The sequence below is a fragment of the Ptychodera flava genome, chromosome 5 (genome assembly GCF_041260155.1).
Source record: "Ptychodera flava strain L36383 chromosome 5, AS_Pfla_20210202, whole genome shotgun sequence".
Classification (NCBI taxonomy): Eukaryota; Metazoa; Hemichordata; class Enteropneusta; family Ptychoderidae; genus Ptychodera; species Ptychodera flava.
Window position 1 is genome coordinate 33800687 of NC_091932.1, and position 14087 is coordinate 33814773.

Sequence of the window (14087 nt, forward strand, 5' to 3'; positions counted from 1 at the left end):
TAGGAGACATGTCGATTTGACACTTTCGTGACATTTTTCACTCCGGGATGAAGTGACTCAGATGTCCTGTTTTCTTCTTACCTTTTCAACCCCGTTTTGATACACTTGGTTTGAATTCACGTCATTAAAATCTCTCAGTGGTACCGAGAGAAGAAGCTGAAAGGTGTGAACTTCTGCTGAGATCATATCGGTTGTTCAAACTCGGTACTTGGCAAAAGTAAAATTTGAAATCTCAACATAACGGCAAAATTTAGGAATTTATAAATTCCTTCATGAATAATATTTGATGGTACAGATACGCTGTTTGGTTTTAATCTTTTTTATCATTGCTAAACATTCTTTGTGCAAGTGCATTGTATTGTTTGTGCTGTTATTAGGTTAAAATGAAGTGAAAATTCACGAATTTATAAATCCCCTTATAATTGATGTTTGGTTGATCATACAAAGTACAGTTTAGCCTTGCCTGTCAATGCTCAGTACACACTATATACATCATGCTGTGTCTGCTATTAAATTATCAATATTTTTTAAAATGTGTTTTTGTGGACGAGAAGAAAGTTATAGACAAGGTACGGTATTCACAAAACCTGACAAGTCAGAATTCACAAATTTTGGCAAAGTGAAACAAATCTTGAAATATCTTCTTGCTACTGTAACAGCATTGGCATCAACCTTTTTATGCGAATGAAAAGTATCGGCATTTTTGGATGATATAATTCAGCAATAGAGATCATATGATATATTGCTCGTCTTGAACAGATCATAATTTATTTTTTATGACTGAGGTAAAAACATTACACAAGCACGCTGGTATGTCAAAAAACTGCACAGCCAGATCAGAACGTCGATGTTTTTTTGAATTTCTTCATGCATTCTTTGAATATTGAAACAGATGTGTTGAATTTGTCATATTCATTGTCCCATGTGTTAGGATGTCAAAGGAAACTATGTCTGCAGGATGTACTAGGGGACAGAAAAGAATTTATCACTTACTTTTCACATGTCTGGCATTCTGGATTGCATACTCACAGTCTCTTACTGTCAAAGTTTTTCCGAGTCATAATGTGAGTTTTTCTCGTGTGGTCACTGTCGCATGTTAATAACAGATTCAGATTTTCAATAGGGACAATCATCTCTTGCCGCAATGTTATTTAAATCATGACTGGAACAGACAGAGCTGCGTGCACTTTTCAATTCACAGTACTTTGTCTCACACATAGCTATACATCCCTTCAATGCCATCAGTTTTAGTTTGAGCCGTAGTATCCTATGGTTACCTCAGACCACTACACTGGATGCCAGGGATGAAGGGATGAAAATCAGATTGGTCTCGGCAGCTAAACATGACTTGGCTTTACCCAGCAAGCAAAATGAAATGCAAATAATTCAGTGTATTTCTCTGCCAAGAGTAATTACAGAATCTCTGAGACTGCAGCATTATCACTTCTATCCGTGTTCAGTACATTTTTTTCACAAGTAGTGCAACAATCATAACACTGACAGACTGATTAACCTAACATCAATACCCCATAAATGGCTCCATGCTCTCTATGGATAACAATTTATTTGCACCAGACCATGGTAATGAAAGCATTATTTAACGTCTTTGTACAAAGTTTTATTTTTTTGTTGAACATCTGTGTTCTGTCCATGACATTTCTGAAAATTCAAGACAGTTAACACTAACAGCTTCGCATTTTAAACACAGATATCCATTCATTTTCAGGGTGTTGATGGACATTCAGTGATGTATCAAATGAAAGGGAGTTTTAATAGATGCTTTGGCCCACAAGTTCACAAAAAAAATTTGACATAGTTTACACTGAATGTACCATGGCCATTGTGAACTGTAGCCCTTGGGAGAAAAACAATTAAAATGGCCTGCCATGCTCCAGTAAGATCTTTGTCCCCAGTTGTACTCAGCATAATGACTTACGGCAGAATGGAAGCATTCACCCTAGGAAATGTACCTTATCTGTGGGGTTGATTGTAATAGTTGATCAATTTGGAGATACGTCAGACTTGTGGGCCCAGATGTCCCCAGCTGACGTTTGTACATACCACATGATAGTCACACCCGATTGCACACAACACCTACAGTACTCCGGGTACCGACCAGCAACATCCAGGGTCACACGGTACCTAAGTGTAACAGCCGATGGGTGTCATGCCAACCGACTGCCATCCCTTCCATGTGCAGTGCCAACTGACTTCCATCCCTACTGAATGTGTTGCCCACCAAATGCCCTCCACTGCCCAGCCAGTATCATTCTGTCTGCTGTGCTTGGTGATACACCGGTATAGGACAAGATGCCCACAACTTCATCAACGTACTGTTCTCTACAGATATACTTCAGCTTTCTCTGAATCATATTGATCTGCTATTCTACGGTCTTTCTTCATCACATGCTCTTTTGCAAAATACTGTAATCATATCTCAGTGAATACATGCTAGATATTTCATGTAAATATGGCGTACATCATTTTGTCTTCAAACTTATAGGTATAATACGATTTCATATCTGCTATCTGTATCAAGCACCTTGGTCCCTGCCCCCTTTCATTGGCTGTCACTTTTGCTGGATTTTAATTTTTTTTTGTGCAGTACCAGATCTGTAATCATATCTCAGTGAATATAATATATGCTAGATATTTCTTGTAAATATGACATTAGGTAGAATGTGCATCGGGGACGTATATTCAGACTCTCAAATTTTTATGATTCTTCGGCTCATGTACCACTCGTAAAGGCTCGTTTTAAAGCTCCTGAAGTAAGATACATTTTAAAATTGAAATTTTAATTTTTCCAAGTAGAGTTAACCCAGCTTAGGGATGGTGGCCTTTTTGAATTTCAAATATCAGTAAATGTCAGGTAATTTGTTTCTGTTGTACCAAACTTTGCACTTTGACCCTTGATTTTTATTCTTGACTTGGTATGGGAATGGTTGACAGTTATGTTAAGGAAAGTGAGAGCCGAAGTTTGAGAGCCGAAGTTTAAGTCTTTCACTGTTTAGGCACGTACTACCTTAATTTGTCTTCCAGCCAGTAGGTAATGCAGTTTCATATCTACTATCAGTATCTTTATTGTTGATTTGATAAGAGAATGGTTGAAAGTTCATTTAGGAAAGTTTGAGCAAAAGTTTAAGTCTTTCACTTTCGAGGAACATTCTACCTTAATTCGCCTTCCGACCAGTAGATAACACAATTTCATATCTGCTAACTGTATCAAGTACCTGTAACGTGGTCCCTGCGCCCTTCCATCAGCTGTCACTTGTGCCAGATTTTCATTAGTTTTGTTCTGTTTGTACAGCTCAGGTTCTTCTCCCAAATCATGGCAAGCATTTCCTGTGTTCAACACGACAACATATCCATCGTGTGTCCAGTGTTATGGTTGACAACTAACTCTGAGTCTGGACTAGAATTAATTTGCCAACAATAATATTGCAATACCATATTGTTTGCAATGCATTGTTTTCACAAGGTATCACTTTGTATATCAAAGTGCCTTTCTTGAGGAGAATTAATTTGCCAACAATAATAATTGCAAAAGCAGATTGTTTGCAACGCATTATTTTCACAAGATATTAACTTTGTATATCAAAGAACCTCAAGTCTGTACTGGAATTAATTTGCCAACAGTATTCATAATATTGTAATAGCATATTGTACGCTTTATTTTTACAAGGTATTAATTTTTGTCTATCAAAATACCTTTCGGAAAAGAACAAAATACACTTGTTTTATAGATCAACAACATAAAGAAAATTATATATTATCAAAAGTTAGCGCAAATGCACTGTCCACGGCCTATGGTTCCATGCATAGTGTGAAGAGAATTGTCAGCAACACTAACATCCTTAGTTTTGAATTGATATAACAGTTCTGGTACTGTAGACAACACCATGCTGAGATCCACACACAGTAGAATACCATTGAATGTGACAAGACATTGAGCTTTGCCTGCAGGTTATCAAAATCAGCTGATAGCAAAAAAGCAGTTTTAATTTATACTCTCTTTCCCTGATGGCAAAACTTTCTATATTTTTTTTTTCCAATATAGCCAGTCTAGCATCTTGACATCATCATACAGCCTTCGTCCATACTCCATTACAGTCGCGAGATCCACTTTTTACGCCGCAGAATGCAAAACTGTTTGTTTAAATGTGAATAAGTTCCAGCAAAAACCACTAGTGCAAGATACGGGGCAGATTAGTATTGATTTATGCAAATTATATTAATGAGAATGGTTTCGATATTGAAATTTTATGCTAATGATTCTTTGTCAATGTGGAATATTCACCTGCCCTGAATTGTGCATTATACAAGAAACCATGATATCACTGGCGTCCCTTTGAAAGTCAATCAGTCAAAATGGTCCTCTCATGTGACTTGTTCGGGGCAGAGCTACATTGTAAATATAATTAACATTTCCAACATCATAACCTTTTTCTGCCTTAAACAATGGCTGCAGAACAGGCGACGCAAACTATCACAGAAGTGATAAATGATGTACTACAAACGATACCAGGAATATCATCATTCAAAAAACAGCAAGGGGAGACTTGTTGAGCAGGATCACTAAATTGTTTAGCTGATGCGATTTTGTTGACATGTACGAAATTACCGCAACGAAAAACTAGCTAGAGAGCATGTGCCATATTTGGGCATAATGAATATTAATGAGCAACACCAATTTAACATAGGCCAATCATGAGAGGACCATTTTGACTACTCGGCTTTCAAAGGGATGCCAGTGACTTTTAAATGAACAGTTTTGCATTCTGCGGCGTTAAAAGAGGAACTCGCGACTAGACGAAGTATGGACGAAGGCCGAAAGACGATGTCGAGATGCTAGACTACTATGTAGCAGGTAGGAGTTAAACCGAATTGTTCACACGTCAGTGACAGGACTTTATCAAATTGCAAAATCAGTTATCCCAACACTCTGTGGACTTGACATCAGAAATTTTCCCAATAGTGTCTGGAAAATAATGACGAGTTCATGACAAGTATTCCCACAAGCGACTGGCTTTTATCACACAAATGTTCCGTATCACTTCTGCAATTTATTTCTGCAGTGGGAGTTTTAGCCATCACACTAAAGAAATTTACAACATCAAAGTTGCCTTGAGATTTAGCTTTTGCCCTTGCTCGGTCATGTCACCTGTGACTTCAGCCTTCTCGGGAATGGAGTGAAATCCTTCCTGCTTTTCCAAATGTGAAAGAAATTTCATTTGCATTTGTGGAGCTGTTACACTCCTGCCCCTCAACCCTGGACTTCATGGCTAGTCTAAATGTTATTGCACAGTCAGAGACCTATGTTGTCCTGGGATTTCTCAGTGCTTTGATCTCTCACCTTGTTGTCGTCGGCGCAAGACGCAGACCGTGGTAGAGATAATGGGCTGGTGTCACTGGGTTAACTGGAACTAATCTGTAAAACAGATGACATAGAAATGCCATGCTTCAAGTGTTTTGACACACTTCTCCCTGGCCTGTGCTCTGATTTGAAACATTTCTATTTGAACAATGACTAAATCAAAGTGAAAAATTGTGTCTGAACAGAAAGCCTCAGCTATCAGTTGAGTTCACACTTTGCCATTTGGTGAAGGGAATACAACGTCATTCATTTCTTGGTGATGCCTGCATGCAAGCTCATCAGTGTCTTGGCGAAAGTTCGGCCATTTCACCACCATGGTTTGGCCCAAGCCTATTGTTATCGATAGTGAGTGTGGACCTGTTCACTGGGAATTGGGGTGAACAGGTTACAACAGAGATAAACTATCTCGGAACCACAATAACACTGTACTGTCCCTTGTGTGATTTGTGTGGCTTACCAACGGAAATTAAAGTCCTGAATCCGTGTTTAACTTTACATGGTACCGTGCACTATATTATCTGAACAGTGTCCATATTGTATCGTCTTTACTATACAATATCATGTACCAGGTGCAAAACCTCAAGGTGAAATAATTATCAATAGCATGTATATTTTTGGCAAGATTTTTACCCCAAATCATTAAACATATCATACTCTGTTATATTTTTCCTCAGTTTCATAAGCTATATGATATGACAATAGATGGTTTGCCTTGATGCCCTGTTAATAGACTTTTTATCCAGCTGACAGGAAAGCAAGACATGCTGTGTTTGTAAGCCAGTAAATATAAGCCTCTGTCAGTTTCATATCAAAGTGATATTTTTATGAATCTTATTCTCCAAATCCATAGCAAAAAAAATTGAGTGTATTCATACAGTAAATCACAAATTCTAAATCACAAGAGGCCAGAAAACTGTGTCATGTACGACAGAAACCTTGCACTTATACCTCTGACATGGAACTATCGTGGCTTATTACACGCAACCAGTTGTGTCTGCTCCCATTTGCATACCGTACATTTTTCAGTTGTCAGTGAGCGAGTCCACAGAGTACATTGCTGCCTGATTTTCTCTTCACCAGGTCACTTGACATACCTAATACCACAAAATGCTGATTCACTGGTTTTTTTCAACCTCAATGGAATAACTTCCTTTTTCTTGTCGTGCATTTCTATTGCTTATATGGTTGAGTACTTGTCAGAAGATATGGTAATATATCGATACTCCTCATAATTTTATAGAGATAGCACAGTATGTTAAAAGCAAGTTTTTAGTGGAGATTTCAAAACAAACGGGAAAATTGTTTTTAAGAATTAAACCAAAATTTAATTTCTGAATAAATAAGAACAATCATATAAAAATTAATCCTACAAATTTGAAGTGCAGAAAGTTTCATGTGGTAACTTTTCAAGCGATTTATGAAAAACAATTTTCATGTGGTTGTGCTTAAATTGACACTGTCCACCGTTCATGTGAACTACTTTCATGCCTACTTCAAGGACAGATGACGCAGATAAGCGATGACATTGTAAATTTTGTAACACTGTATGACTGACATGACCTGCACACTGATTAAGTCCAGTGTACTGATACTTTTAGCCGGAGAAGAAAAAATTTCACAATTTTTGTTTGAAATATCGGAAAAATATGACAGAGTTGAGTGACCTTTCACTTTGCATAACTCTAAGACTAGACTAAACTACAACTGCCAAGGAGGACATTTTTATCATTTTTAGTGTCAGAAGACGCAGACTTTTTCACATGATATAGAAACAAAAATCAGTCAGAAACTGAGTCCGTCCTTACATATAGGGTAAGCTTTCAACATACAACACTTCTACAATGTTGGTATGTTGTCTAAATTTGTCCAATTCTTTTTATCTTTTTCAGAGGAGGGGCGGAATCTCTTTTGACAGAACTGACAAAAATGCAATATATGTTCGGATGTTAGGTAAGTATTTACCCCATTGCATTTTAGAGCCTTGTTCATCAACTTCATCAACTTCTGGGATTTGAATCCTATCCCCTATGCTGAATCTGAAGCCGCTGTCCCATAAACATGTGTACAATTACATGAATGGTATGCTATATTTTATTGCCTCATATCTCAAAGGTACTGGTGTCAAAAAGTAGACGTAAAAATATGATAAATATGTACAAAGTGTATCGTACTTTGCTATGGGTAACGTCTGTTAAGATGCAATATGTTTGTGTAGAGATTTTCAACCTTGTAGTTCAACTTCAATTTACCTTGCAGAAGTGTGTTTCTGTACACCTTTGAGTCAGCAAACATTCCATTGGTGCAAAGTACTTCCATGTTGAAGTTGAACCATATTATTACGTGGCATTTAACATGCTGAAATGCTGAAATGATTGACAGTTGTTCATAACCCCACTTCCCATCTTTCCACTGGAACTGTCAAACCCATTCTGTTTACTCTTCAAATGTAAATGACAGTAGAGAAGTGACCATAAAGTGTTGTCAGAATTAATTTTGTGATAAAATTTCAAAACTGATTTCAGACATCATGTTAGAGATTTAACAATTGAATGTGTTAAGGTAGAATGCACTTCAGGGACTGATATTCAGACACTCAAACTTTTTACAATATTTTTGGTCCACTGCTTATGGGGATTCATTTTGAAACTTCTGGAGTAACTGAAGTTTTCACCAGATTATTTTTTTGACAATCGAATATTTAACTTTTCCCCATAGAGTTAATAGAGGGATGGTGGCCATTTTCAATTCAATATTTGGAAATTTGTTTCTCTAATACCAGAATATGCACAGTGATCCTTGCTTTTTTCTGTATTTCGAAAGGAAAAGGGTTAAAGTTTTCTTACAAAAAGTTTTAGCTGAAGTTTAATCTTTCAGTTTTGTGTTACAAAGTACCTTAAAAACAAACATTGGACTGCAATATTCAGGGCAAGTTGAGTTTTTTATACAGGAAGGAGAAGCTACCGTGTCAGAGATCTTGGAAGTAGGATATTAACAAACCTTTTTAACCCTTTCAGGCATCAGTCTGTTTGATTATCATTTGTACCATTCTTTTATGCAACAGGTCCTTCTTTCTGTATATTTTGCATGTTCTGTAAAATTCATAAACATCAAGATCCCGGTATGGAATGTGTTACAGAATTTACAAACAAAATTCCAAAATAAAATTTGAAATTGGTTTCCTGATTGTACAGAGCCCAAAATATAACCAAAAAACCTGTTTTCCACATCGATACAGTTATTTAACAAATTTTTAGTGTTCAATTTTGAAGGGATGGTTAAAAACCGTTCGTATCTTTCTTCTCACTGGCATCTAATCTTGGAACATTCCCTCTTCCTGAATGCCAATGCCCTGTTCCTGAACATTATTCTCTATTCCCCCTTTCATGTACCCCTTAGCTTCCCGTAGTGATAACATTCCCCATGTCCCTTTCCTCAGTCTAATCAGAGTCCCTTGGTGGGCTATTCAGCTCTGGGACTATTCGCCCCATAGACGAGTGTACAGAAGCGAGAAACACCTCAAGTCTGGAAACAGAATGGCTATAAAAACCACGACATGTCACATTCCGTTTCCGATTTCATTGTGAAAATTAGCAAGTTCATCTATCATGCAACCGTCGATCGTTCCCTATCATTCTAAAATTTCATACCTGATACTTTATCTGATTCAAAAACGCTCGTTTCGTGTGATTTTCGGCCGAATTCGATGGACACCTTGCCAAAACCTGGGGTGAGCAACATTCCGGTCACCTCGCGCTGAATGCTGGGCACCCCTACTTTATTGACGGTGGCGCCGCCTGTCCATGTGGGGTGACTTGAATGTTGCTCACGCTTATGTTTTGGCGAGGTGTCTCTCGAACTCGGCCGAAAATCACAGGAAATGAGCATTTTGTAAGCAGATGAAGTATCAGGTATGAATTTTCGTGTGATTTTCGGCCGAGTTCAGAAGACACGTTGCCAAAACATAAGGCGTGAACAACCTTCCAGTCACCCCTCATGGGTATGCGGCGCTAACGTCAGTAAAGTGGAGGTGCCCAACGTCCACTGTGAGGTGACCGGAATGTTGCTCACGCTTATGTTTTGACGATGTGTCCGTCGGATTCAGCCGAAAATCACACGAAACGAGCGTTTTGAAGCAAATTAAGTACCAGGTATGAATTTTGAGAATGATAGGGAACGGTCGACGGTTACATGATAGATGAACTTGCTACTTTTCACGGTAAAATCGAACGTCGAAGATGACATGGTGGCACAATCCCTATACGAAATAGCCATTTCATTTCCTGACTTAGGTTGTTTCTGGCTTCTGTACACTCGTCTATGGGGCGAATAGTCCCAGAGCTGAATAGCCCACCAAGGGACTGTGGTCTAATTTACCCTTCTCTGTGACAGTATCCCTTTGGATGCACCTGAACAACAATGGGCCCGATGTCACTTGTGAAAACAATCATGTTTACGGTACTTAGAGGGTCTTCCAATCAATATTTAAAATATAACCCCTTAAGATTACGGTTATTATAAAACTGTTCTGTGTGGGTCCATTGTTCATCAATCCTGCAGGATTGATGAACAATGGAAAACAATATTCCTGCAAGGTCAGGTATCCAAATTATTTCAAGATGGTTCTTCCTGAAATTGTAAATATTTGTGTTTATGAAACATGGTAATTTTATTACCTTGCATTGTTTGGATTATTTGGTTTGTTTTGACATATTCCCTCATCATTCAACCCAAGGAGCACAGGCCACTTTCTCTTTTTTTGTAGGACCACTTTTGATTTTTTTTCAATATTTTTGTTTTTTATTATCAACATCAGTATTCTATTCTACACCCCAAAACATGTTGATCACCGTAGTATTTAGCTTCTCAACTCTGCCTGTACATGTGTAAACTGTATTGGTATTATTGACAAGTGAATTCTGGTCTGGGCTAGAATTCAAATGTAACCAATAACAGTGTAAGGTGTACACACGCTGTGTTGGACAGCTAAATAGTTGTTATGTCAACATTCTTTGGGTAGTTGACAAGAACTTGCAATTGACATACACAGCAAAAATAGTGAAAAAATCACCAAAGTTACAGCTACTTGGCCTATAAACCATAAAGTTGTTGTTTTCCTGTACCCAAAACACTGCAGATGCTTGCATAATGTTAGTTTATATAATGTCAGACGGTTGCTCCCCAGCTGAAAAATCACATTCCAAATGCTTTTTGTGCAAACATCATGTCAGCTACACTTCAGGCAGGAATTCAGATTCTTTATAATGATAATTAGCAAACATATCGTACATCATCATCATTCATGAATTTAAGAAGTCTTTTCCTGACAGGTTTGTTGGCAGGACATGTATAAATACTTCAATATTATATAACTTTGTATCTATACCAGAAATTATATCATTGAACTTTGAAATATTGATCGTGATGTTTACTTCTGGTGGAACCTTTGACCGATGACTCAACAAGTTTCGTTCAGCAGAGTATAACGTCATTAATTAACTTCTAACATTAAGCTATGATAACCAAAACAATATTTAAAGATAACATCGGTTTTCTCATTAGGCCAGGGGCATGCATCAATTCTGAGCAAAGTCCACCCCAGAATTGAAGATCTTGAGGTTTTGCTTAGACTCTGTCAAGGAATCTTCGTGCTATTTTCTGTGAATTTCAAGAAAAGAATTAAGGCTAATATGATGGTGATTTTTCATTACAAAACAAAATCTGGTAAATTTGACAGAATTTTTAAATTCAAAATTACTACCCTGTCTCATCTAAAGATATGTTCTAAAACATGCATGTATTTTGTTGCCTTTGTTGTACTGAGACAGTAAACACTGTGTTTTCTTTGTATTTTGAGAGATGTCTCCATTTAAGTTTAAGATAGCAAAATGAAAAGATTCAGGGGTGGTTATTTTGCGAGGAAGTCTTTCCCTGAAATATTATCGAACCATCGGCTGTAGACAGGCTTTGACTGTCCTTTGATGAAACAGGACCAAATTGTATGCATTTATTCCATGCAATGTGTTTTGCATAATTTCAGGGGATGTCCGGGTTAGGACCAAACCAGGCCTTGGTAAGGAACGCAGGAGAAGATCTATTCCTGAAACAGATCACAAGATCATCGAACGTAAGCATATTATTTTCTTTCCCTCTCACTCACTGGATACACAACATGTGCAATCTTGCTCAAAAACACCATGAAACCAGTCAAAACAAACCCTGCTGTAACTAGGCCACTGTCTGCAAAAATAAAACTTTGTGTTTTGTAACTAGCGTTCTGCTGAATTTTTCTTTCCCAATTCTCTGAATTAAACAATATGAGAGGCAATTTTGCATCAGAAAATTTTGCCAACAAAATGTATTCTTCGTTGTCAGGCTCTAAAAGTATACCATTGCATACTTGTAGTGTTTGTTGTTTCTGCGTTGAAACATCGATAACAACTTGACCGTGTGATTAGCTGTTTCACATCCATGTTTGAGATTCAATAAAAGTTTTTATCTTGACCCAAATTTAATGTTCGAAACTCTAATCTTCTGAACTCTGAACAACATTTCTCTGAAGGAAGATTACTTCTGCATTTTATACATGAAATGATAAATCACTCTACGTATCCCTCATTTATGATTGTCCTGGTCTATTATGCTGGTCAGACATTCAGACCTTCATTCAGTGTTTGATTGGCCATTGCATTTCCTATATGTAAAGCAGTTTGACAACACACACAATTATCTCACATCCAAATTTCCACACAGTGCAGGTAAAGAGGATGATCACAGTATTTTTGTAGTTAACCAGCAATATGTTTGTGCTTCGGCAAACTGAAAATCTCAAAAATTCCACAAGCCTTTAATGCCTTTTCAATTATTTGTTGTTCTGTTTATAGAATAAAGTTACTTATTCCACTCCCTCTGTTTACAGAAAACAAAGATTATCGAAAGTTACAGCTATTGTCTATTTCATGTACATAACAGTGTAGTTTGAACTTGATTTTCATCAAGTCTTAAATTAATATTTTTTCAATTCATATTTCATTTCATTGGAAAAAAATACTGAAATAAAATTTGTATTCTTTGAGGGTGTATGATGCCCTGTACTAACTGATTAGTTGGAAAACCTAGATGAAAGGTCCATAAACTGATATTTACATTTTATAAAGATAAAAAAATGTCATTTTTAGTAACTGACTCATCATTAGTGTTCTGTTACAATGTAACATTACTTTTCCTCTAACTTACCAGACTTTTTCTGCAACAAGTTTTTAACCCCATCTCCCAACCCCCACCCCCATCTCCTATGCAATAGAGCCAACCACTCCACATTTAACAGGGTTAAAATAACATTGAATTGTACAAAAAAGTAAAAACCAATCGATTACCTCTGAGATACAGTATTTACATCCCCAGAAAATGACTCTGCAGTAGCTGCTTACTGAAGCATATGAATAAAGGATTGTAAGGTGATTTAACTGTCTTGTTATGAGAAGGCATGTCTTGAAGACAGAACTTTGGTAATTTTGCCATTTATTTGAAACATTTCAGGTTGATCGGTACAAAGCGTATGGTCTCCTTCTGCGATCTTTAGTGGAAATCGCTGCAGGAAGCTTGCAAGCAATTTTCAAATCATTAGATCCATGTTCTGATGGAGGCAATTCAACATTCCTCGATGATTGCAATGTGACAAAAAAATTTTTTTTGTTTCTCTCCAGACTGTCTCACGAAAATCATGTAATGACATAGTATTTTTTAGCTTACGAGATGCAACTACTGACATGTATGGTAAATAACAAAAGGGAAATTAACATACAGTGGTTATTAGTCCCCACGGACACCGTCCGGGGGGACTTATAGGTTTGGTCGTGTCCGTGCGTGTGTGCGTGCGTGCGTGCGTGCGTGCGTGCGTCCGTCCGTCCGTTCACGCAGATATCTCAGAGATGCCCGAAGCGATTTCATTCAAACTTGGTACAAGGATTACTTCATATGTCATACAGATGCACGTCGATTTGTTTTGTGATACGATCCAATATGGCTGCCAGGCGGCCATTTTATTACGATTTTTTCATGTACAGAGCCATAATTCAGGCATGTTTCAAACAATTTTATTCAAAGTTGGTACAAGGACATTGACCGATGTCATAGATATGCACGTCAATTTTTTGTGATACGATCCAATATGGCCGCGTTGCGGCCATTTTGTCATGATTTTTTAATGTACAGAGCCATAACTCAGGCATATCTCAACCGATTATATTCAAACTTGGTACAAGGACATTGACCTATGTCATACATATGCACATCAATTTGTTTTGTGATACGATCCAATATGGCCGCCAGGCGGCCATTTTATTACGAATTTTACATGTACAGAGCCATAACTCAGGCATGTTTCTACAGATTTTATTCAAAGTTGGTACAAGGACATTGACCAATGTCATTGCTATGCACGTCAATTCTTTTTGTGATACGATCCAATATGGCCGCCGTGCGGCCATTTTGTTAAGATTTTTTCATGTACAGAGCCATAACTCAGGCATATCTCAACCGATTATATTCAAACTTGGTACAAGGACATTGACCTATGTCATACATATGCACATCAATTTGTTTTGTGATACGATCCAATATGGCCGCCAGGCGGCCATTTTATTACGAATTTTTCATGTACAGAGCCATAACTCAGGCATGTTTCTACAGATTTTATTCAAAGTTGGTACAA

At 37.4% G+C, this 14087-nt stretch overlaps 1 protein-coding gene across 7 annotated transcripts in view; it reads left to right on the forward strand.

The window, feature by feature from the left end:
* The window catches only part of LOC139133613 (high affinity 3',5'-cyclic-AMP phosphodiesterase 7A-like), a 112154-nt gene that overhangs the window by 59657 nt on the left and 38410 nt on the right, over positions 1 to 14087 (forward strand). For all 7 annotated transcript variants that reach the window (XM_070700354.1, XM_070700359.1, XM_070700361.1 and 4 more), the window contains 2 exons: positions 7267 to 7327; positions 11415 to 11501. In XM_070700354.1, the coding sequence (XP_070556455.1) occupies positions 7267 to 7327; positions 11415 to 11501 (148 nt within the window). The remainder of the gene's footprint in view (positions 1 to 7266; positions 7328 to 11414; positions 11502 to 14087) is intronic.